The sequence below is a fragment of the Mobula hypostoma genome, chromosome 2 (genome assembly GCF_963921235.1).
Source record: "Mobula hypostoma chromosome 2, sMobHyp1.1, whole genome shotgun sequence".
Taxonomy (NCBI): domain Eukaryota; kingdom Metazoa; phylum Chordata; class Chondrichthyes; order Myliobatiformes; family Myliobatidae; genus Mobula; species Mobula hypostoma.
Window position 1 is genome coordinate 4,758,801 of NC_086098.1, and position 26,345 is coordinate 4,785,145.

Genomic DNA, 26,345 nt, shown 5'->3' on the forward strand with positions numbered 1-26,345 from the left:
AGGAATGGCAGGATTTTTTGAAATAAAGGAAGGAAGACATTAAGCAACACACACAAAATGCTGGAGGAGCTCAGCAGGCCAGGCAGCACCTATGGAAAAAAAGTACAGTCGACGTTCGGGCCAAAACATCAGTTGTACTTTTTCCGTAGATGCTGCTTGGCCTGCTGAGTTCCTCCATCATTTTGGTGTGTGTTGCTCAGATTTCCAGCTTCTGCAGATTTTTTCTTGTTAAGGAAGACATTAAGGTATTATTTAAATTTGTACCGGAACAACCTTCTTCCATAAATCCAGTTAACTAGAGGGCTGAAATCTGCTATAGGGAATATAGATTGTCTTTGTACTTTGAGATGAGGGAATATGTTAATTGTTTGTCAGGATAAGAAACAGTGTGAGAAGGCATTATGTTTGAAGCCTTCATTAGGCAAAAAGATAGTATCTATGTTGCTTTATGAAATTAGACATACACAGGGCTGACACTGAGTTGGTACTTATTACAATAGCACCACCAAGAAATTAACTGAAATTTGACATACAAATTGCAGCTGCTTTTCTTTCTCTGGGTAGTTTTGAATACAGCTTGTTTCTCCAGTTGATCTAGTGAAACAGCGCCCCCAATTACCATAGCACCCACGCAGCAATAAAGTTATAAACTCTGTCAGATCCACTCTACACTTCTGCTTATTCATTCGTTGTCAATGTCTTGCCGTTGCTGTCCTCAGATCAGTTAAGCTGATCTAAGATCATTTAAGGTGGTGATGTCACTCACTCTCACTCACTCACACGAGAGATTGATAGTATACATCCAGGCGCAGGTCCATGGTCTCCCAAGACTAATGGATGTCACATGAGCACATTGTGCTTTTACAAGCTACCGTGGGACTGGCACGTGCATTATCTTGGCCAGCGTGAAAAACGGATCGATTTTTAGGCAGAAAACGACCTCATCCAGAGGAATCAGTGGTGTCCCAGCCTGAGCCTGTCTTAATTGAAAGTGACATGCTTGATAAAGGACATGCAAAGATTGTCCAAGAAAATGGTGAGTATATGAGAGCAGTGGTTGAGTCTCTACGCTATACTGCGTGCCAAGGCATTGCCCAGTGAGGACATTGGGAGGATGACGGGTCTGGCAATAGGGGAAACTTCGTTGAGTTGCTCAGTGTAATTGGGCAGTTTGATAAGACTGTAACTAAAAAAATAGAGGACAATCCTGGAAATACAAAAAACACCCACCACGATATCCAAAATGAAATTATGGGTGTTATGGCAGATATGGGCTGATGTCAAATAAGTGCAGAAATCAAGGAGGCTGGATATTTTGCCATCATGGTGGATGAAAGTAAAGACTTGAGTAAAAAGGAGGAAATATCAGTGGTGGTGCGGTATTTGAATAACGAAACAGTGCTTGAAGAATTCTTGCACTTCACTCCAGCAGAAGGGTTGGACGCAGAGTCTCTTCTTAAAAGCATTGAACAGACACTCGCCCAGTGTGTTATTGATAAGAACGCGTGTATAGGTCAGTGTTATGACGGAGCGGCAGTGATGTCCGGGTGCAATAACGGGTTACAAGAGAGGTTCAGGAAAGAGGTCCCGCAGGCATTATATACACTGCTATGCTCACAGACTTAACATTGTTTTAGTGGATGTTGTGAGCAATGTACCACAAGCGGGGGAGTTTTTTGAAACTGCGCAGCTGCTTTTTTTAAAATTTGGGTCAATACTAATGCCAATTATTATTATTATTTTGTGGTGGATACCCCATAGTCCTTATGTTTCCTGCAAATCCTAAAATATTACATTTACTGCTATTAAGTCTACTGGTTTTGCTTAGACTTCCAAGTGGTTATTCTGTTGATTTTTGTTTTAAATTCAGTAGCTGAATTAATTGAGGTATTGCATGGTCTGAGTACGATTTGTCCAACTCCTGGTAAAGCCTTGCATCTGTTGTTTGCCTTATTTGACTTTAATAACAGTGTATCTTTTGGCATTGTCTGTCATGTAATGTGAATATTGTGGATTAGTGATTGTGGCATCGTGGATTAGAGTTAAGATTTTCAGTTGAAAAGCACGCATTTGACGCTGATTGCAGGATTGGTGCGTGATTCACATTGTGCGCTGTGGGTCGGATGCTCTGTTGGTTTGTTTATGCTCTGTGTAGCCCGGGTTGTCTCCGATGCCTATGACACTGTCACAGTTCACTTCTATATTATACAATTGCATGTGAATCAACAGAGGCATTTATAGAAGGCACATAATGCTTGAAACTGACTTTTGAACGCCACGCGTCTGGCCTTGCGAATACATATTACCACACAGCACATCCCTCAGCACCAACACTGAATAATTCAGCCCCACTGTAGCACCAGCAAGAAAACATCTCTGGGCACAGTTTTAGGGTGTCATTGCGGGTGTTCTGGTGGAGATTTCAATAGGAGAGGGTGAAACTCATTTATTGGGAGGTAAGGTTAAGGAGGTAAACAGATGGTGAGCAGTTGGAAAAGGGGAAAGGACGGATAGTTGATCTGTATTGATTTATTTTGTTGCGGCAAGCTCCCTGATAAAGTTAGTTTCGAGTATGTTGGTTATAATGTACGAGCCTATATTGCACTTCTGCTTAGATATTATAAGTGTCAGGGATTTGGGCATGTTGTGGCAGTATACCATGGGAAGCCAAGGCGTAGTAAGAGTGTGTGTGCTGGGGAATGTAAGTATGAAGATTGGGAAGAAGGCGTAAAGTTTAACTGTTGGAATTGTGGAGGAGAACATAGAGCAGTTTATAGAGGATGTGAAATGCTGAAGTTCAAAAGGTTAAAGTACAGTTAAGTGTGTCTTATGCAGAGGCCATGCAAAAGCCAAAAAGTTAAACTGAATGTTGGTGAAGCATTACCAGTCAAACGAAGGTTGTGACGTTTACAACAGATGTGTTGAATTGTACTGCTCAGACATCTAATTGTACTGAGAAAACTAAAATGATTTTGAAAACTGCTGAAAAGTATTTTGGAATAACTGGTGTTATGTGGGAAGCTGTAAGTGAGGCTGTGATAGGTGGGGTATCTTTATTTCAGTCGACTTGTGAAAGTACGTAATGGCATTAAAAATATTGCAGTGGAAGACTGATTTCTAATGGTCAAGACTTTAAGAAGTTGATTTCTGATCTGTCAAATCCTCCCAATGTTATACACTGTATATTCAGGAAACCTGGTTGTTACCACATTCAAGTTTTTCTTTGCAGGATTATATTGTAATTAGGTGTGATAGGTTGGTTGATAGAGGGAGTGGTATTACCAGTTTTATAAGGAAAGGGATAGGATCGAGTTGTGGATAGGCTTACTTGTAGTAGAAATATTTGATTCACAGGTAGGGGTATTAAAATGGTAAATTGTTATAACCCTCGTGGAAAGCTCTCAATGTATTTGTTCAAACGTATATGTAGCTGAAGCTCACCAAGGGTTGTATGGTGTGGGGTTATTCGCAGAATGATGGTAATGGTTTGATTGTAGAAGAATTTTTAAATATTTCACATCTTGTCTGTCTTTATGATGGGAGAGGTCTGAGATTTGATGTTCATAATAATTCTGAAACTCCGATAGATTTAACTTTCGTTTCGAATATTCTGGCTGGAGACAGTGTGTGGGATGTTAGGGGAGATGAAACATTGGGGACTGATCATTTTCCTGTCTTTATAAGCTTGGGCTTGGATTTATATCAGGGACAGGAGGCCACCTTTAGGAAATGGAATTTTGGTAAAGCAAATTGGGAGTAGTTGAGAGGGCATGACTTAAGGATTGAAGGGCTCCCATTCAGAACAGAGATGCGAAGACATTTTTTTTTAGCCAGAAGGCGGTGAATCTATGGAATTTGTTGCCATGGGCAGCAGTGGAGGCCAAGTCATTGGGTGTATTGAAGGCAGAGATTGACAGGTATCTGAGTAGCCAGGGCATCAAAGATTATGGTGAGAAGGCGGGGGAGTGGGACTAAGTGGGAGAATGGATCAGCTCATGATAAAATGGCAGAGCAGACTCGATGGGCCGAATGGTCTACTTCTGCTCCTTTATCTTGTGGTCTTAGTTTAATGTTTTACATGATGCATGATGAAGGGCTGAATGTTGAGGATAATGTGGATTTTTTTAATGAAAGGTTATGTCACATTATTCATCAAACTGCATTGGAAGTAATTCCTATTTGAAAGGGCATTAGGAGGACAAAAGGCTGTACCGTGGTGTAGTGACAAGTATGCAGAGGCAGTTATGGAGAGAAACAAGGAGTGTAGGGAAGTTCAGAAGTATCACTCACCAAGTGACCTTATTATGTATAAAAGGGCACAGGCCATGGTGAAGGTTGTGAAAAAGGTTTACTGGAGTTTAAGCAACACACGTCAAAGTTGCTGGTGACCGCAGCAGGCCAGGCAGCATCTCTAGGAAGAGGTGCAGTCGATGTTTCGGGCCGAGACCCTTCGTCAGGACTGGAGTTTACAGTGTGTATAAAAAGTATTCACCTCCCCCCACCTTGAAAGATTTCATTTTAATTATTTTACAAACATTGAATCACAGTGGATTTAATTTGGCTTTTTTTGACTCTGATCATCAGAAAAAGACTTTCTTGTCAGTGAAAAAGTGATCTAAATTAATAACAAATATAAAACAGAAAATAATTGATTGTAAAAGTATTCACCCCGTTCAAGTCAGTATTTAGTTGATGCACCTTTGGCAGCAAATAAAGCCTTGAGTCTGTGTGGATAGGCCTCTCATAACCTTACCTCTCAATAAATGAGTCCTTATGGGTGGAGCTGAGAAACAGGAAAGGTATGGCCACATTAGTGGGATTGTATTACAGACCACCCAATAGTCAACAAGAATTGGAAGAGCAAATCTGCAGAGAGATAGCAAGCATCTGCAGGAAACATAAAGTTGTGGTGGTAGGGGATTTTAATTTTCCATATATTGATTGGGACTCCCATACTGTTAAGGGTCTAGATGGTTTAGAGTTTGTAAAATGCGTTCAGGAAAGTTTTCTAAATCAATATATAGAGGGACCAACTAGAGGGGATGCAATATTGGATCTCCTGTTAGGAAACAAGTTAGGACAAGTGACAGAAGTCTGTGTAGGGGAGCACTTCGGTTCCAGTGACCATAACACCATTAGTTTCAATTTGATCATGGACAAGGATAGATCTGGTCCTAGGGTTGAGGTTCTTAACTGGAAGAAGGCCAAATTTGAAGAAATGAGAAAGGATCTAAAAAGCAGGGATTGGGACAGGTTGTTCTCTGGCAAGGATGTGATCGGCAGGTGGGAAGCCTTCAAAGGAGAAATTTTGAGAGTGCAGAATTTGTATGTTCCTGTCAGCATTAAAGGCAAAATGAATAGGAATAAGGAACCTTGGTTCTCAAGGCATATTGCAACTCTGATAAAGAAGAAGAGGGAGTTGTATGACATGTATAGGAAGCAGGGAGTAAATAAGGTGCTTGAGGAGTATAAGAAGTGCAAGAAAATACTTAAGAAAGAAATCAGGAGGGCTAAAAGAAGACATGAGGTTGCCTTGGCAGTCAAAGTGAAGGATAATCCAAAGAGTTTTTACAGGTGTATTAAGAGCAAAAGGATTGTAAGGGATAAAATTGATCCTCTTGAAGATCAGAGTGTCAGCTACGTGTGGAACCAAAGGAAATGGGGGAGATCTTAAATAGGTTTTTTGCGTCTGTATTTACTAAGGAAACTGGCATGGAGTCTATGGAATTAAGGGAAACATGTAGTGAGATCATGGAAACTGTACAGATTGAAAAGGAAGAGATCCTTGCTGTCTTGAGGAAAATTAAAGTGGATAAATCCCCGGGACCTGACAGGGTGTTCCCTCAGATCTTGAAGGAGACTAGTGTTGAAATTGCAGGGGCCCTGGCAGAAATATTTAAAATGTAGCTGTCTACAGGTGAGGTGCCGGAGGATTGGAGAGTGGCTCATGTTGTTCTGTTGTTTAAAAAAGGATCGAAAAGTAATCCGGGAAATTATAGGCCAGTAAGTTTAACGTCGGTAGTAGGTAAGTTATTGGAGGGAGTACTAAGAGACAGAAGCTACAAGCATTTGGATAGACAGGGGCTTATTAGGGAGAGTCAACATGGCTTTGTGCGTGGTAGGTCATGTTTGACCAATCTATTGGAGTTTTTCGAGGAGGTTACCAGGAAAGTGGATGAAGGGAAAGCAGTGGATGTTGTCTACATGGACTTCAGTAAGGCCTTTGACAAGGTCCCGCATGGGAGGTTAGTTAGGAAAATTCAGTTGCTAGGTATACATGGAGAGGTGGTAAATTGGATTAGACATTGGCTCAATGGAAGAAGACAAAGAGTGGTAGTAGAGAATTGCTTCTCTGAGTGGAGGCCTGTGACTAGTGGTGTGCCACAGGGATCAGTGCTGGGTCCATTGTTATTTGTCATCTATATCAATGATCTGGATGATAATGTGGTAAATTGGATCATCAAATTTGCTGATGACACAAAGATTGGAGGTGTAGTAGACAGTGAGGAAGGTTTTCAGAGCCTGCAGAGGGACTTGGACCAGCTGGAAAAATGAGCTGAAAAATAGCAGATGGAGTTTAATACAGACAAGTGTGAGGTATTGCACATTGGAAGGACAAACCAAGGTAGAACATACAGGGTTAATGGTAAGGCACTGAGGAGTACAGTGGAACAGAGGGATCTGGGAATACAGATACAAAATTCCCTAAAAGTGGCGTCACAGGTAGATAGGGTCGTAAAGAGAGCTTTTGGTACATTGGCCTTTATTAATCAAAGTATTGAGTATAAGAGCTGGAATGTTATGATGAGGTTGTATAAGGCATTGGTGAGGCCGAATCTGGAGTATTGTGTTCAGTTTTGGTCACCAAATTACAGGAAGGATATAAATAAGGTTGAAAGAGTGCAGAGAAGGTTTACAAGGATGTTGCTGGGACTTGAGAAACGCAGTTACAGACAAAGGTTGAATAGGTTAGAACTTTATTCCCTGGAGCGTAGAAGAATGAGGGGAGATTTGATAGAGGTATATAAAATTATGATGGGTATAGATAGTGAATGCAAGCAGGCTTTTTCCACTGAGGCAAGGGGAGAAAAAAACCAGAGGACATGGGCTAAGGGTGAGGGGGGAAAAGTTTAAAGGGAGCATTAGGGGGGGCTTCTTCACACAGAGTGGTAGGAGTATGGAATGAGTTGCCAGACGAGGTGGTAAATGCGGGTTTTTTAACATTTAAGAATAAATTGGACAGATACATGGATGGGAGGCGTATGGAGGGATATGGTCCGTGTGCAGGTCAGTGGGACTAGGCAGAAAATGGTTCGGCACAGCCAAGAAGGGCCAAAAGGCCTGTTTCTGTGCTGTAGTTTCTGTGGTTTCTATCAGCTTTGCACATCTGGACACTGCAATTTTTTCCCATTCTTCTTTACAAAACTGCAAGCTGTCGATTGCATGGGGAGCAGCCCTTTACAAGTACAGCCACAAATTCTCAGTTGGATTGAGGTCTGGACTCTGACTTGGTCACTCCAGGACATTATCTTTGTTGTGTTTAAGCCATTCCTGTATAGCTTTGGCTTTATGCTTGGGATCATTATCTAACTGGAAAATAAATCTTCTCCCAAGTTGCAGTTCTCTTATAGACTACATTAGGTTTTCCTCCAGGATTTCCCTGTATTTTGCTGCATTCATTTTACCCTCTACCATCACAAGTCTTCCAGGGCCTGTTGCAGTGAAGCATCCCCACAGCATGATGCAGCCACCACAATCTTCACAGTCGGGATGGTGTGTTTTTGATGTGTGGGGTTTGGCTTACAGTAAACATAACATTTAGTCTGATGGCCTGAAAGCTCAATTTTGGTTTCATCAGACCATAGAACCTTTTTCCAGCTGACTTCAGATTCTCTCACATGCCTTCTGGCAAACTCTAGCTGAGATTTCATGTGAGATTTTTTCAACAGTGGCTTTCTCTTTGCCACTGTCCCATAAAGCTGTGACTGGTGAAGTACCCGGGCAACAGTTGTTGTGTGTGCAGTCTCTCCCATCTCAGCTACTAAAGGTTGTAACTCCTCCAGAGTTGTCATACATCTTTTGGTTATCTCCCTCAATAGTCCCCTTCTTGCACGGTCACTCAGTTTTTGAGGATGGCCTACTCTAGGCAGATTTACAGCTGTACCATATTCTTTCCATTCCTTGATGATTGACTTAACTGTACTCAGGGATATTCAGTGACTTGGAAATTTTCTTGTGTCCATCTCCTGACTTGTGCTTTTCAATAACCTTTTTGCTGAGCTGCTTGGAGTGTTCTTTTGTCTTCATGATGTAGTCTTTGCCAGGAGACTGACTCACCAGCAGTTGGAACAACTTCTTCTTCTCCTGGTTTTACGGCGGTTGTCACCCAGCTTAATGGTGCATTACCGCCACCCTCTGCTCCAGAGTGTGCAATAGACTTGCATTCTAAATTCCTTCACCCAATCTCTCTCTCACACACCCCACACCCCACACACACAATCCTCCCATCTTTGGCCATCCTAGTACCCTATTCCTGCTTATCCATCATATCCTATAAAAAAACCCCTGTACCCCTTAAGAAAGCTAAAAATACCCTGACCTGTGTTCTCATCCATGCCCAGCAACCCTTTTAATGTGAATTCCTGCACCCCAATTCCCTTAGATTAATTCTCATCATCTCTCTCTGTATCCCATACTTCCTGCAACTCAGAACTGCATGTTCTACTGACTCCTCTTCCTGACATTCCTCGCACAATCCTGCCTGGTGTTTCCCTATCATTTTCAATGTTTTGTTTAATGCACAATGCCCCAGCCTTAACCTAGTCCACACAGTCTCCTCTCTTCTGTATCCACCACCGACCCTAGTACCTGCAACAGTCTTTTGTATTTGATATAAATGCCTCCCTTTCCCCTCCCTGTCCCATCTTTCTTGCCACATTCGGTTGACTTTTTCCCAGATTACACACTTAACCTGTGCTTTACTGGTACTAATGTGCATTTCCACATTTTCTTTCTTTAACGCCCTCTTTGCCAACTCATCCACCCTCTCATTCCCCTTCACCCCTACATGTGCTGGAACCCATAGAAATTTTACCTGACCTCCCTGATTTGCAATTCTTGTAACTAACTGAAGGACTTCATAAAGTACATCTTGCAGACTGTTTGTGTGAAAAGACCTTAAACTTGCTAGAACTGAGGATGAATCTGAACATATCAATGCTTTGGCTTGTCTGGCTTTCTACACCCATTGCAACACAACCAACACTGCCAGCATCTCCACTGTAAACACCCTTAACTTATTAGATGTTCTTCTGCTGATTCCAATTTCTTTCGCTGGTATTACCACCCCAAACCCTGTCACTCCTGTTTCAGGTTCCTTTGCACTATCCGTATAAATCTGAGTATAATCACTATATTTTTCCATCACATGACAGTTAAATGCATTTACCAAATCAATGTTATATTTTCCTTTCCTTTTTACCTCTAACAAATGCCAGTCTATGTCAGGCCATACAGTCTTCCATGGAGCTACAACCGGATAAACTACTGAAGAACTTATCCTTAGATCAAACACTCCACATTCTTTAGCAATATCATTCCCTACCCGACTAAAGGTATCCCTCTGAAACCTCCCATTTTCCCAGCACTCCTGCAACACTCCTTTAGTAGGGTGAGAATCATTGTGCCCCTGCAAGTTAGCCCAGTAGTTTGCCATCAGTTGCATCCTTCTTAGTTCCACAGGCATTACTCCCACTTCTACCTGTAGGGTTGATACTGGTGATGTTTTAAAAGCCCCACTGCACACTCTCAAGGCCTGAGCCTGAATCACATCCAGTTTCCTTATAAGAGACCTAGTTGCTGATCCATTTGCATTATTTCCATAGTCCAACACAGACCTTACTAAAGCCACATACGTTCTCTTCAATGCTGAACAACTTGCTCCCCATTCCCTACCAGTCAAACATCTCATCACATTTATTACTTTTTCACATTTCTCCTCAACTTTCCTGATATGGTCTGCCCATGTTAATCGTGAGTCAAATACAACTCCCAGAAAGTTAAATGATCCAACTCTTTCTAATTCAATCTCATACATCCTTAACTTCTTCCCTACCTCAACTCTTTCCCTGGTGAAAAATACAGTTTGAGTTTTTTCAACTGAAAATCTACGTCCCCAAACATAACCCCACTCCACCACTTCATCAATTGCTCCTTGTAGTTTCCTGATTATATGCTCCATGTTCCTGCCTCTTTTCCATAAGGCCCCATCATCCGCAAACAGTGACCTACCTATATCCACTGGTACCTTTGTGAAAACATCATTGATCATAACGATGAAAAGTAACGGGCTAAAGTAAAAGTAACGATCCCCCATATTGTGCTATGAGCATTGAAATCTGCACTCACACTACTTTGTCTGTTTTGTCCTTGTATCCTTAATAGGCTGCCCAAATCCAACCTTTTACATGGATTGTAGTAGTTAATTATAACCATTTCTTCCCCTCTCTCCCACACGTCCACCACCATGTATTCCTGATCATCTCCTTTTTCCAGCACCCTATATGGTATACCTTGCATGATTAACATAGCACAACCCCCTCCTCCCCCTAGATTTCTATCTTTCCTTATCATTGTATACCCATATACCACAAAGTCTAAAGTTGGTTTCAACCAAGTTTCCTGAATACACACTACATCCAGTTTTACAACCATTTCTTTAATAAATTTCTTGAATTCCTGGCTACTGGCCAGTAAGCTCCTTGCATTCCATTGTAAAAGAATCACCATACAGTAATTAGTATTAACCAACTCATGACACTTCCTGGCTGGACTGATTAGTGAGGTTCTCCCTCACTTCCTCCCATGTCAGTCCTACTAACCCTAAATGGTTCACTGCTGCTTTGACCACCAGCTGAGTTTTGTCATTTTTTGACTTTACCTCAGCCGTACTATTAATCACTCTGGCAATGAATGTTATTAGAGCCTTTTTGTCTACATAAATCCTGTCATTTGTTCTTTGTGGCATCTCTTGCATCCCTATTGCTCTCTGTTCATTAGGAGCATTATTCTCTTCTCTTGACATTCTTATAGCTTCTGCATAAATGATCTTCCTTTTCACTCTTATTTCTTGAATTTTATTCTCCCGTCTCATAACTTCACACCCACTATATGCCACATTATGAGCTCCTCCACAATTGCAGCATTTTGGTTGCACTCCTGTTCCGCACTTCCCATATTCATGATCACCCCCACATCTTCTCTGCCTTTTATAGTCTTTAGGTAAGTGTCCAAACCTTTGACAATCATAGCACCGCAATGGCTTTAGTACATACCCCCTTACTGGGTAACTTAAGAAACCCAGGAACACTTTCCTCAGCACTCTTTCAAATTCAGTCAATACTGTTTCACTTCTTCCTTTGTTGTTTTCAGTCTTTGAACATTCATTACCATAGAACCATAGAAACTGCAGCACAGAAACAGGCCTTTTGGCCCTTCTTGGCTGTGCCGAACCATTTTCTGCCTAGTCCCACTGACCTGCACACGGACCATATCCCTCCATACACCTCCCATCCATGTATCTGTCCAATTTATTCTTAAATGTTGAAAAAGAACCCGCATTTACCACCTCATCTGGCAGCTCATTCCATACTCCCACCACTCTGTGTGAAGAAGCCCCCCCCTAATGTTCCCTTTAAACTTTCCCCCCTCACCCTTAACCCATGTCCTCTGGTTTTTTTTCTCCCCTTGCCTCAGTGGAAAAAGCCTGCTTGCATTCACTCTATCTATACCCATCATAATCTCCCCTCATTCTTCTACGCTCCAGGGAATAAAGTCCTAACCTATTCAACCTTTCTCTGTAACTGAGTTTCTCAAGTCCCAGCAACATCCTTGTAAACCTTCTCTGCACTCTTTCAACCTTATTTATATCCTTCCTGTAATTTGGTGACCAAAACTGAACACAATACTCCAGATTCGGCCTCACCAATGCCTTATACAACCTCATCATAACATTCCAGCTCTTATACTCAATACTTTGATTAATAAAGGCCAATGTACCAAAAGCTCTCTTTACGACCCTATCTACCTGTGACGACACCTTTAGGGAATTTTGTATCTGTATTCCCAGATCCCTCTGTTCCACTGCACTCCTCAGTGCCTTACCATTAACCCTGTATGTTCTACGTTGGTTTGTCCTTCCAACGTGCAATACCTCACACTTGTCAGTATTAAACTCCATCTGCCATTTTTCAGCCCATTTTTCCAGCTGGTCCAAGTCCCTTTGCAGGCTCTGAAAACCTTCCTCACTGTCTACTACACCTCCAATCTTTGTATCATCAGCAAACTTGCTGATCCAATTTACCACCTTATCATCCAGATCATTGATATAGATGACAAATAACAATGGACCCAGCATTGATCCCTGTGGCACACCACTAGTCACAGGCCTCCACTCAGAGAAGCAATTCTCTACCACCACTCTCTGGCTTCTTCCATCGAGCCAATGTCTAATCCAATTTACCACCTCTCCATGTATACCTAGCGACTGAATTTTCCTAACTAACCTCCCAAGCGGGACCTTGTCAAAGGCCTTACTGAAGTCCATGTAGACAATATCCACTGCCTTCCCTTCATCCACTTTCCTGGTAACCTCCTCGTAAAACTCCAATAGATTGGTCAAACGTGATCTACCACACACAAAGCCATGTTGACTCTCCCTAATAAGCCCCTGTTTATCCAAATGCTTGTAGATTCTGTCTCTTAGTACTCCCTCCAATAACTTACCTACTACTGACGTTAAACTCACCGGCCTATAATTTCCCGGATTACTTTTCGATCCTTTTTTAAACAACGGAACAACATGAGCCACTCTCCAATCCTCCGGCACTTCACCCGTAGACAGCGACATTTTAAATATTTCTGCCAGGGCCCCCACAATTTCAACACTAGTCTCCTTCAAGGTCTGAGGGAACACCCTGTCAGGTCCCGGGGATTTATCCACTTTAATTTTCCTCAAGACAGCAAGCACCTCCTCCTTTTCAATCTGTACAGTTTCCATGGTCTCACTACTTGATTCCCTCAATTACTTTTCCTCCTTTGATATTCTTCTTTAACTCCTCTATAATTATACTTATTGGTGCCCCCGTGATCACTCCTTTACATCCACCACCATTTCATGCTCCCACCCTCCCTGTGTATTCCACCTTGCATTTTCCTATCTCTTTTAGCTTGAGTGCTTTCTCAAGTTGTTCCTCATTTGCACATCTTACCAATAGGTTGCCATCATTAAGGACTTTTGCAAATACTATTTCCCCTATCTTATTTGCCCGAGTTGTTGTTAGCATAAACAGGATCATTTTCTTCATGTTTCCTTGAGCCTTCTCATTAAACCTAATCATGACAACACCTTCTCTCTGAATTTGTTCATCTTCCTCACTTTCAGAACTCTCTCCATTGTCATTTCTTATTCTTTTATTCCCTTTGTCTCAGTTTTCATTCATCCATCCGCTCACTATCTTCTCATTCCCTTTATTTCTTCCTTCACAATAATCCATTTCTCCCCAGCTGCCTGCTTCTAGTCCCAGCTCATTGCCTCATTCCTCACACACCCCGCGACAATGATGATGATGGCGGCGGCAACAGCCGCCTGCCTGCCCATCCAACCCCATCCCCCCATCCCATCCAGACATTCAGACCCAGTTGGGCCTTCCAGATCCAGGTGTATTTTTACTACAGTCAGTTGAAACACCTTGACTGCACACAGTGATCTCCATTTAACTAATTATGTGACTTCTAAAACCAATTGGCTGCAGCAGTGATGATTTGGTGTGTCATATTAAAGGGAGTGAATACTTATGCAATCAATAATTTTGTGTTTTATACTTGCAATTAATTTAGATCACTTTGTAGACATCTGTTTTCACTGTGTCAAAAAAAGCCGGATTAAATCCACTGTGATTCAATACTGTAAAACAATAAAACATGAAAACTTCCGGGGAGGCGGGGGAGAATAATTTTTATAGGCACTATATATTCTGATAGTATTAGAAGGGATATTAAACTTGGAGATATTTGGGGAATGATTAAGAAAATGGGGAGATTCATAGAGTTAATAACATTCTGGTTTTGATTAATGAAGGTAATATGATGGTGAAGGTGGAGTTATTGGCTGCATTTTAAGTGAAGAGGTTAAACAATGAAGGGATAAGTTTCTAAGTGAATGCCCTGAGGCTGAGGTGATGAAAGCCAGCTGTAGCAATGTCAGTTTCACTGATGCAGAGTTTTCTTTCTGTGCATTTAAGACTATCATTAATGCTGGTCAGACTTCTCCAGGAAAGGATGATATATGTTATTGTATGATTAGATATATGACTAACAACTCTCTTGAGATAATATTAACATTTTGAATCATATTGGAAGGTTAGGCCATCTCCCTTCCTCATGGAAAATGGTATTAGTAGTGCCTGTTCTAAACCCTGAGAAACCCTTGTCAGATCTTACTAGTTATAGACCAATATGATTAATGTCTTATTGTGTAAACTTAAGGAACATGTGGTAATAGAGTGGTTGAATTATATTCTGGAAATTTTATCAGAGTGGATTTTTATCACCATTTTATCAGAGTGGATTTTGGAAGGGTAGAATGACATTGGATTCAGTTTTATGTTTGGAAGATGATATTAGGAAAGCCCAGGTAAATAAGAAATTGTATTAGCAGTATTTTTGGTATTGAAAAGGCATATGATATGTTATGGAAGGAAGGTCTTTTGATTAAATTATGGATATTAGGAGTGAGGTGAAAATTGTATAATTTCTTTGAGTTCTTTATTCAGATAGTCTGCAGGTAAGGGTGGACAAGTTACTGTATATTTGGATTTCTATGAATGGGACCCCACAAAGCAGTGGTTGTAACCCTTTATTACTAATATAATGATATTTTCTCTGGGATAGGTACTGGGGTGCATAAATCACTGAATGCAGATGATGGCGCTTTATGAATTAGAAGCAGAAATTTCAATTTTACTGTATATAAGATGCAATTAGCAATTAATAAGTTTGAACAGCGGGCAAATAAACGGGGATTTAAGCTTTCAGTAACTAAAACACAAGTTATGTGTTTTACAAAGAGGATCAATAGACTTGCACTTGATTTGAAATTCTACGGTTAAACTCTTGAAGCAGTGTCAGTAGTAAGATTTCTCAGCATGTGTCTGGATAATAATCTGACGTGGAAACACCATATCAGTAAAATAACTGGTAAATGCAAAGGAGATTTAATATTCTCAGGTGTCTATGTGGGTATCCTTAGTGGGTTTCATGAAAATCTTTGTTGACCATTTATATTTGTTTAATTAGATCATGCTTGATTGTGACTGTGTGGTTTATGAATCAGCTTCATCTTTAACTTTAAAGAGTTTGGATGTGACAGAAGCACAGGCTTTAAGATTGTGTTGTGGTGCAATTAAGTTATCCCCAGTTTTGGTTTTACCGGTTGAAGTAGGACAATTACCCTTACACTTGTGGAAGTTGAAGTTAACACACTGGATTAATTTGAGGGGCAAAGAAATGATCATCCTGTCAAAAGTGTGTTGGAGTACTGCTGGGAACATCACAAGAAGAATATTTTTAGTTTTGGCTGGCTGAGTTTGTATCACATTAGGAATATGGGTTTGCTAGATTATGCTATAATCTGCTAACCCCACCTTGTATTTTAGGTTGCACGATTTCATGAAGTCCAAGGATCCTGATATGCTAGAGAGTCCATTGGTTCATCAATATGTTAAGGAAAATTATTATGATATGTTAACCATTTTTACTGATGGATCAAAAGATAATTTAACTGGGAATGTTAGTGTGGTTATTTTTGTGCCTGAATTACAGGTAATGATAAAGAAATGTCTTACGAACCATTTATCAGTATATACAGCACAAGTATTTGCGTGGAGATATTTGCATGACATTCTGCATAGGTATGTTCCAATGAGACTGGGAAAGGATGGTAGGGTACAGGAAACATGACATACAAAGGCTGTTGAAAATCTAGTCAAGAAGAAAGGAAAAGCTTAACAGGTTGAAAAAAACTAGGTAATGATAGAGATCTAGAAGATTATAAGGCAAGCAGAAAGGAGCTTAAGAATGAAATTAGGACAGTCAGAAGGGGCCATGAGAAGGCCTTGGCGAGCAGGATTAAAGAAAACCCCAAGGCATTCTACAAGTATGTGAAGAGCAAGAGGATAAGACGTGAGAGAATAGGACCAGTCAGGTGTGATAGTGGAAAAGTGTGTATGGAACCAGAGGAGATAGCAGAGGTACATAATGAATACTTTATAACCATATAACAATTACAGCACGGAAACAGGCCATCTCGGCCCTTCTAGTCCGTGCCGAACTCTTACTCTCACCGAGTCCCACCAACCTGCACTCAGCCCATAACCCTCCATTCCTTTCCTGTCCTTATAGTTGTCCAGTTTAACTTTAAACGACAACATCGAACCTGCCTCAACCACTTCTGCTGGAAACTCGTTCCGCACAGCCACCACTCTCTGAGTAAAGAAGTTCCCCCTCATGTTACCCCTAAACTTTTGCCCTTTAACTCTCAACTCATGTCCTCTTGTTTGAATCTCCCCCACTCTCAATGGAAAAAGCCAATCCACGTCAACTCTATCTATCCCCCTCATAATTTTGAATACCTCTATCAAGTCCCCTCTCAACCTTCTACGTTCCAAATATTTTGCTTTGCTTCAAAATACTTTGCTTCAGTATTCACTATGTAAAAGGATCTTGGTGATTGTAGGTAGGGATGAATTACAGCAGATTGAAAAGCTTGAGCATACAGACATTAAGAAAGAGGATGTGCTGGAGCTTTTGGAAAACCTCAAGTTGGATAAGTTTCCGGGACTGGATGAGATGTACCCCAGACTACTGTGGGAGGCAAGGGAGGAGATTTCTGAGCCTCTGGCAATAATCTTTGCATTGTTAAAGGGGACAAGAGAGGTTTCAGAGGATTGGAGGGTTGCAGATGTTGTTCCCTTATTCAAGAAAGGGAGTAGAGATAGCCCAGGAAATTATAAACCAGTGAGTCTTTCTTCAGTGGTTGGTAAGTTGATGGAGAAGATCCTGAAAAGCAGGATTTATGAACATTTGGAGAAGCATAATATAATTAAGAATAGTCAGCATGGCTTTGTCAAAGGCAGGTCATGCCTTACGAGCTTTGTTGAATTTTTTGAGGACGTGACTAAGCATGTTGATGAAGGTAGAGCAGTAGATGTCGTGTATATGGATTTCAGCAAGGCATTTCATAAGCCATGCAAGGCTTATTGAGAAAGTAAGGAGGCATGTGATCCAAGGGGACATTGCTTTGTGCATTCAGAACTGGCTTGCCCACAGAAGGAAAAGAGTGGTTGTAGATGGGTCATATTCTGCATGGAGGTGGGTCACCAGTTGTGTGCCTTGGGGATCTGTTCTGGAACCCCTTCTCTTCATGATTTTTATAAATGACCTGGATGAAGAAGTGGAGGATGGGTTAGTAAATTTTCTGATGACACAAAGGTTGGAGGTGTTGTGGATAGTGTGGAGGGCTGTCAGAGGTTTCAGCGGGACATCAATAGGATGCAAAACTGGGCTGAGAAGTGGCAGATGGATTTCAACCCAGATAAGTGTGAGATGGTTCATTTTGGTAGGTCAATATGATGGCAGAATATAGTATTAACAGTAAGACTCTTGGCAGTGTGGAGGATCAGAGGGATTTTGGGGTACCAGTCCATAGGACACTCAAAGCAGCTGTGCAGGTTGAGTCTGTGGTTAAAAAGACATATGGTGCATTGGCCTTCATCAATCATGGGACTGAGTTAAAGAGGTAATGTTACGGCTATATAGGAACCTGGTTAGACCCCACTTGGAGTACTGTGCTCAGTTCTGGTCACCTCACTACGGGAAGGATGTGGAAACTATAGAAAGGGTGCAGAGGAGATTTACAAGGATGTTGCCTGGATTGGGGAGCATGCCTTATGAGAATAGATTGAGTGAACTTGGCCTTTTCTCTTTGGAGCGACAGAGGATGAGAGGTGACCTGATAGAGGTGTACAAAATGATGAGAGGCATTGATCATGTGGATAGTCAGAGGCTTTTTCCCAGGGCTGAAATGGCTAACACGAGAGGGCACAGGAATAAGGTGCTGGGAATTAAGTACAGAGGAGATGTCAGGGGTAAGTTTTTTTTGTGGAGAGTGGTGAGTGCATGGAATGGGCTGCCAGCGATGGTGGTGGAGATAGATACGATAGGGTCTTTTAAGAGACTCCTGGATAGGTGCATGGAGCTTAGAAACATACAGGACTTATGGGTAAAGCCTACATAGTTATAAGGTAAGGATATGTTCCACGCAGCTTTGTGGGCCGAAGGGCCCGTATTGTGCTGTAGGTTTTCTATGTTTCCAGGATTTTTACGTGTTTAGCATCATTTTGGGCTAACAGTGGTTGGGGGAAATTTGTCCTTGCAAAGTTGTAATTTATTTAGATTCTTTTTTGCTTTTGATGAGTTCTTAAAACAGGTCATTCTAGCAGTAGGTCAGATTTATTGTTGGAAGCTATTCAAACTTTATTTCATGTACAAAGTATTGGGTTACATGTTTTCTTCTTATGGGTTCCTGAACAGAGAGGTTTTGAAGGGAATGAATGGGTTGAGTGTTTAGCTGAGAAAGACTTTTCTAAGACTTTATCATTACCTGTAATTCAGGCACAAAAACAGCCATACTAAAATTCCCAGTTAAATTATCTTTCGATCCAATCAGTAAACCTATCATAATTTTTCTTAACATATTGAACTCAGATTCCTAAGACACATCATGCGGAAAGATGAACTAGAAAAACTCATGCTCTCTGGAAAGATTGAGGGGAGCAAACCTAGAGGAAGACCTCAGCTTATGTACATCAAAAGCATAGCCAGGTGGCTACACATCGAGGAAATGGAAGTCATCCAAAAAAACAAAGGATAGATCTATATGGAAAACCATGGTTACCAAGGTCCACATCAGATATGGTACCTAGACCGACAGACTTTGATGAACGAATAGGCTCTCAGACACATCAGATCCTAGGATTTTATTAAATCATGTAATCTACAATCAACTAAAGTCTTTGGGGGGAGAAAAAACTGAAGTGGGGTTGCTGAGAAGGCTCCAGTGGGACATTGCATAATCCAGCAAACCCCTGTTCAGCTGTGGATTTAGACATTCTGCATAGCAAATCAGAAGCTAAGGGTTAAGAATTGTGGGATAATTCTTCGCAAGACTTATGAGATCATGAGCATAAGGAGAGACATCTTTACAGAATACATAAAACTGTTGGCTTGATGGGAGAAGTGGGTAAGACGAGAAGGGAAAGAGTTATATTGACTCAACTTAGAAATGGACATATTTTGCTTTATTATTCCTTATATCTTATTGGAAAACATCACTCTGGGTGTAGGTTTTGTTATCATTACGAAACAGTTGAACACATTTTATTGCCGCATGAAACAAATGAGAAAGAAAGCAAATGCAGGCTTCACTACTATCTTTGGGGGCTGATAGGTTTCATTCAAAAACTTTATTAAGTTATGGGGGTGACATTAATTCACAGTATTGTTTTCACTACTTAAAATCTATCGGGCTTTTGGGGGTAGTTTAGTTTTCATTTAATAAAGAACTAGTCGGGGTTTTATTTCCCAACACTCTACACCACACTCCAGTCCAGTTGGTGGCGTAATGCCTTTAAGTTGGACTGCCAACCGCCATTAAAAGTCAGAAGAAGAAGGGAAAGGAGTTGAATCTGGATCACTGGTGCTACAGAGCATTGTACTAACCGCTGTGCAACGTTGATAGAGTAGATGGAAAAACCTTCTTATTAAATCTTACCAGGCATGATGGTCTTTTTGCAGGTGAAACATTTTGAAGAGTACTCATCAGAATAGCATTCCATGCACAGGAGGCTATCTTCCTTGGTAGAAAAAGGTTTCTCCGCAAGAGAGTGTCCACACTTGGCACACTTGAAGCACTGTTCATGCCAGTGAAGATCCTTGTAGGACAAATCCTTGGATAAAACAATGAAATACAGTAAGTCCAAAAAACATATCCTGCTATTATGACAGTTAAAATATTAACCAATACTTTATTCTTCGTTAATTTATTTGTGGTACTGTTATTTTGTGTGTTATAGGTCTGAGTTTCTAACCCTTCCCTCCCACATAGCCCTACATTTATTCTATCATCCATGCACATTACAGTCCAACAGATAGAGGAGCAGAATTAGGCCATTTGGCCCATCAAGTCTGCTCCTCCATTTCATCATGGCTGATCCGTTTCCCTCTCGGCCCCAATCTCCTGCCTTTCCCCCGCGTCCCTTCATGCCATGACTCATCAAGAATCTATCAACCTCTGCCTTAAATATACCCAATGAATACCGCTGTCCACCGCTGTCTGTGGCAACACATTCCACAGATTCACGCTTCAATGGCTAAAGAACTTACTCTGCATCTCCTCCACCATAGGAAACACCCTCTCCACATCCACTCTATCCAGGCCTTTCGACATTTGATAGATCTCAATGAGGTCACCTCTCATTCTTCTGAATTTCAGTGAGTGCAGACACAAAGCCATCAAATGCTCGTCAAATCATAAGCCTTTCAATCCCTGAATGATTTTTGTGAATCTCCTGTGAACCCTGTCCAATGGCAGCACATCCTAAGGGGCCTGAAACTGCTCGCAATACTCCAAGTGAGGCTTCACCAGTGACTTATAAATCCTCGACATTCATAGTCATAGAGTCGGAGAACACTGCGTCAGAAAAGTGGGCCCTCTAGCTCATCCACAAACAAGAGAAAATCTGCAGATGCTGGAAATCCCAGCAACACACACAAAACGCTGGAGAAACTCAGACTGGGCAGCATCTATGGAAAAAAGCAGAGTCGACGTTTCGAGCTGTTCGACAGGTCTGCTAAGGAGTAGATTTGAAAGATGGGGGGAGGAGAGAGAAAAACACCAAGCGATAGGTGAAACTTGGAGGGAGAGGGGTGAAGCAAAGAGCAAGAAAGTTGATTGGTGAGAAAACAGAAGGCCATGGAAGAAAGAAAAAAATGGGGGTGGAGGAGCACTAGAGGGAGGTGATGGGGAGGGCAAGGAGGTAACATAAGAGAGGGAAAAGGGGATGGGAAATGGTGAAGGAGGGTGGAGGCATGACTGGAAGTTCGAGAAATTGATGTTCATGCCCTCAGGTTGGAGGCTACCCAAACGGAATAGTAGGCATTGTTTCTCCAACCTAAGTGTGGCCTTATCCCAACAGTGGACATCCTGTTTGTTCTAGCGGACGGAGCGTGGATGCTCGGTGAAGCTGTCTCCCAATCTACGTCGGGTTGATGAGGGTGTAGGTTGACGTAGTTGAGTTGATGGTGGAGATTGATGGTTAATGGTCCACCATCAACGCTGCCCTCAACCGCATTTCTTCCATTTCACGCACATCTGCTCTCAGCCCATCTTCCCGCCACCCTACCAGGGATAGGGTTCCTCTTGTCTTCAGCCACCACCCCACCAGCCTCCATGTCCAGCACATAATTCTCCAAAACTTCTGCCACCTCCAACTGGATCCCACCACCAAACATATCTTTCCCTCCGCCCCCCCCCCACTTTCTGCTTTTTGCAGGGATCGCTCCCTACACAACTCCCTTGTCCATTTGACCCTCCCCACTGATCTCCCTCCTGACACTTATCCTTGCCAGCAGAACAAGTGCTACATCTGCCCCTACACCACCTCCCTCACTACCATTCAGGGCCCCAAACAGCCCTTCCAGGTGAGGGGACACTTCACCTGTGTGTCTGTTGGGGTCATACACTGTGTTCGGTGCTCCCGGTGTGGCCTCCCGTATATCAGTGAGACCCAACGTAGATTGGGAGACCGCTTCACCAAGCATCAACTCCCCGTCCGCCAGAACAAGTGAGATTTCCCGCTGGCCACTCATTTTAATTCCACTTCCCATTCCTTCCACGGCTTACTCCACTGTCGTGATAAAGCCACACTTAGGTTGGAGGAACAACACCTTATATTCCATTTTGGTAGCCTCCAACCTGATGGCATGAACATCAATTTCTTAAACTTCCAGTAATGCCCCCCCACTTCACTATTTCCTATCCCCTTTCCCCCCTGCCATGTTATCTCCTTGATCCCGAATTATAGGAAGGATGTCAACAAAATTGAGAAAGTACAGAGAAGATTTACTAGAATGTTACCTGGGTTTCATCCCCTAAGTTACAGAGAAAGATTGAACAAGTTGGGTCTTTATTCTTTGGAGCGTAGAAGGTTGAGGGGGGACTTGATAGAGGTATTTAAAATTATGAGGGGCATAGATACAATTGACGTGGATAGGCTTTTTCCATTGAGAGTGGGGGGAGATTGAAACAAGAGGACATGAGTTGAGAGTTAAAGGGCAAAAGTTTAGGGGTAACATGAGGGGAACTTCTTTACTCAGAGAGTGGTAGCTGTGTGGAATGAGTTTCCAGCAGAAGTGGTAGAGGGAGGTTTGATGTTGTCGTTTAAAATTAAACTGGACAGCTATATGGACAGGAAAGGAATGGAGGGTTATGGGCTGAGTGCAGGTCAGTGGGACTAGGTGAGAGTAAGAGTTCGGCACAGACTAGAAGGGCCGAGATGGCCTGTTTCCGTGCTATAATTGTTGTATGGTTATATGCAATACTCCAAGTGTTGTCACCAGTGTTTTATAGAGCTGCAACATTACCTCATGACTCAAACTCAATCCCTCCTGAATAATGAACACCATGCACTTTCTAAACTTTCTTATCAACTTGCACAGCAACTTTGAGAGATCTATGAATGTGGACCCCAACTTTCCTGTGATCCTCTACACTGCTAAGAAACCTGACATTAACCTTGTATTCTGCTTCACCTTCCACGGTGAATCACTTCACACTTTTCCAGGTTTAGTTAGAGCACAGTTAAAATGCAATTATTCCGAGAGTTCATTTACCTTGCAATCACTCCCAATTAGTTTCTTGCAGTCTTCACATGTATTGGAGTAGAGATTGTCATAGCACTTGGTACAATACTGGTTGCTCTCTCGCAAGATGTATTTCTTGCCAAGGAGGGAATCCTTGCAAGAATGACAATCAAAGTCATCCCCCATTTTGTTTTTAAATGCTCACTTCTAGAATGGAAAAGAAAATAATTTTTAAAGTTATCATAGACTATGGTAAGTATTTAGATATGGTATAAACGTTTATCGGTGGTTTATCTGATGCGTTTTGAAACAAAAGAAAAGAGGTGAACATTAAGTTCAAAAGTTCAAAGTAAAATTTATTATCAGAGTACATACATGTCACCACATAAAACCCTGAGATCCTTTTTCTTTGGGCATACTTAGCAAATCTATAGACTATTAACTGTAAACATCAGGGTCTGTAAACTGTAAATAATCTGTTCAAATGCAGATAATAAATAAATAGTAATAAATAACGATATGAAATAACAATGTAACAGCATCCTTAAATGTTCAAGAGTAACTGTTCTTGAACCTGGTGGTGTGAGTCCTGAGGCTCTTGTACCTGATGGCAGCAGTGAGAAAAGAGCATGGCCTGGTTGGTGAGGTTCTTTGCTGATGGATGCTGCTTTTCTACGGCAATGTTTCATGAAGATGTTTTCAATGGTCAGAGGGTTTTACCTGTGATGTACCGGGCTGAATCCACTACCTTTTGTAGGATTTTCCGCTCAAAGACATTGCTGTTCCTGTACCAGACTGTGATTCAGCCAGTCAGGACACTGTGAGCATTGATTAACCTTTAAAGAAGCATAATTTAACTAAAATTAATATTATTCCAAGATAACATTCCATGTTATTTTCTCACATAAAATGCTGGAGGAACTCAGCAGGTCAGGCAACATCTATGGATTCACAGATGCTGTCTGACCTGCTGTGTTCCTCTAACATTTTGTATGTGTTTCTCTGGATTTCCAGTATCTACAGAAGCTCTTGTTTCCATCTTTAGAAACACTTGTGTGTTTATTTCACATTCAGTGTCTTACCTTAAAGGAATTGCCTAAGGAATTTTTTTTTAGCCATAGAGTGGTGAATCTGTGGAATGCTCTGCCACAGACTGGGGTGGAGGCCAAGTTCATGGGTATATTTAAGGCAGAAGTTGGTAGTTTCCTGATCAGCCAGGGCATCAGAGGATATGGCGAAAAGGCAGGTGCATGGGGTTGAGTGGGTTCTGGGATCAGCCATGATGGAATGGCAGAGCAGACTCGATGGGCAGAATGGCCTAATTCTGCTCCTATATCTTATGGTCTTACCTGAACTGTATTGGAAAATATGGTCAGTGTAAAGGAGATCAAAATAATTGTTACTCTGGATCCGAAGCAGCACAAAAACACACACAGTAAGATAACGAACACAATAATAAAACACCCAATAAATATAAATATATGAATGCAAGCTGGTGCTGGAGGACCATGGTGACATTCTATGGGCTACGTACAACACTTCTAAATATACCCCTTTGAATTACCCTCACTGCAATCTGCAGCATATCATTTCCCATTGAACAATGTGCTATTAAAGCAACTTACTGATTCACAGATTTTAGAGACACAGAGAGGTACACACAGAAACAGGCCCTTCGGGCCTACTAGTCAGATCCAAGAGCACTTGCCTACTCCCATTACCTGCCCCAGGACCATAGCTCTAGTACCATATTCAAGCTTGCTGATAAAACCACTCACTGGCCAAACTAAGAACCTGATGAATCACCATATAAGACAGATTGAATATCTGGCTGAGTGATGTCATAACAGCAACCTCTTACTCAATGTCAGCAAGACCAAGGAGCTGGTTATTGACTTTAGGAGAAGGAAACCTGAGGTGCATGAACTAGTCTTCATTGGAGGAACAGAGGAGGAGAGGGTCAACACTTGTAACTTCCTTGGTGTTATCATCATTTTGGAGGATCTGTTCAGGGCCCAGCATGTAAACGCAATTATGAAGAAAACACGGCTACACTTTTATTTCCTTTGGAGTTTATGAAGATTCAGCATGGTATCTAAAGTTTTGAAAAACTTCCACAGATGTGCAGTGGAGAGTACATTGACTGGCTGCATCACAACCTGGTATGGAAACACCAATGCCCTTGAACAGAAAATCCTACAAAAAGTGGTGGTACGATCCAGTCCATCACTGCTAAAAGCCTCCCTAACACTGAGCATATCTACATGGAGCGATGATGCAAGAAAGCAGCATCCATCATCAGGGCCTCCCACCACTCAGGACATGGTCTCTCCTCTCTGCTGCCATCAGGAAGAAGGTACAGGAGCCTCAGGACTCACACCACCAGCTTCAGGAACAGTTATTACCCCTCAGCCATTAGGCTCTTGAACCAGAGTGGATAACTTCACTCAACTTCCTTGGCCCATCACTGAACTGTTCCCACAACCAAGGGACTCTTCATCTCATGCTCTCAATATTTATTGCTTATTTATGTATTACTATAACAGCCTGGATATTCTTCCATATCCAATGACAGCAGAAATATTTGTAATTTGATTGTCAGAGAGTTTAAAGTAAATATCACTGTCAGATATAATGTTCTGGAAATTTGGCTTGTGTTTCTTGGGGAACAGATGGCCTTAGAACAATTAAAGGTTTGAGGAAAAGAATTGATAAAACTCATTGGGGTAAACAGCTCACTAAAAAAATCCTCAGTTGCTAGGATACCAAATTAAAAGTTAAGAATGGTGGAATAAAAGGGAAGGCCGACTGAAAACCTCAACATCCGGCACCTTCTCTATGCCTGGCAGTGAACAGGTGTGTGTGTGTGTGTGTGTGTGTGTGTGTATGTCTATGCGTGTGAGAGTATCTGAGTGTCGGTGTAAGTGTGTGTGTGTGTGTGTCTGCCTGTGCCTACGTGTCTGTGGACATCAAAGCATATGGCAAGAAGGCAGGTGTATGGGGTTGACTGGGATCCAGGATCAGCCATAATGGAATTGTGGAGCAGGCTGAATGGGCTGAATGGCCTAATTCTGCTATTATGGGTCCTATGACCTTATGGTCTCTGAGTGTGTGTGTGTGTGTGTGTGTGTGTGTGCGTGTGTGTGTGTGCACACGTGAATAATTTTTGCTAATTTACCACTTGGCAACAGCCAAACTAATCAGCCTATTGCATACCTTGATTTCCATACCTTGTTCAGTAACGACTTTTTTCCCTTATCTCAATGAGAATTGCTCATAGTTACCACATAAGTAGATAGTCCCCAATTCTGCTCACGTGGTTTATAGTCCACACTGATGTGAATTTAGCAGTAGCTGAAGAGTTTAGT

At 41.8% G+C, this 26,345-nt stretch overlaps 1 protein-coding gene across 1 annotated transcript in view; it reads right to left on the reverse strand.

Annotated features, from left to right (window-relative positions):
* LOC134358093 (four and a half LIM domains protein 2-like) overlaps positions 1-23,163 on the reverse strand; it is a 40,347-nt gene extending 17,184 nt beyond the window's left edge. Inside the window, exons 1-2 of the mRNA XM_063070052.1 lie at positions 23,008-23,163; positions 19,889-20,063 (exon numbers count right to left, since the gene is read on the reverse strand). Of these exons, the coding sequence (XP_062926122.1) occupies positions 19,889-20,063; positions 23,008-23,163 (331 nt within the window). The remainder of the gene's footprint in view (positions 1-19,888; positions 20,064-23,007) is intronic.
* Positions 23,164-26,345: the final 3,182 nt, after the last annotated feature.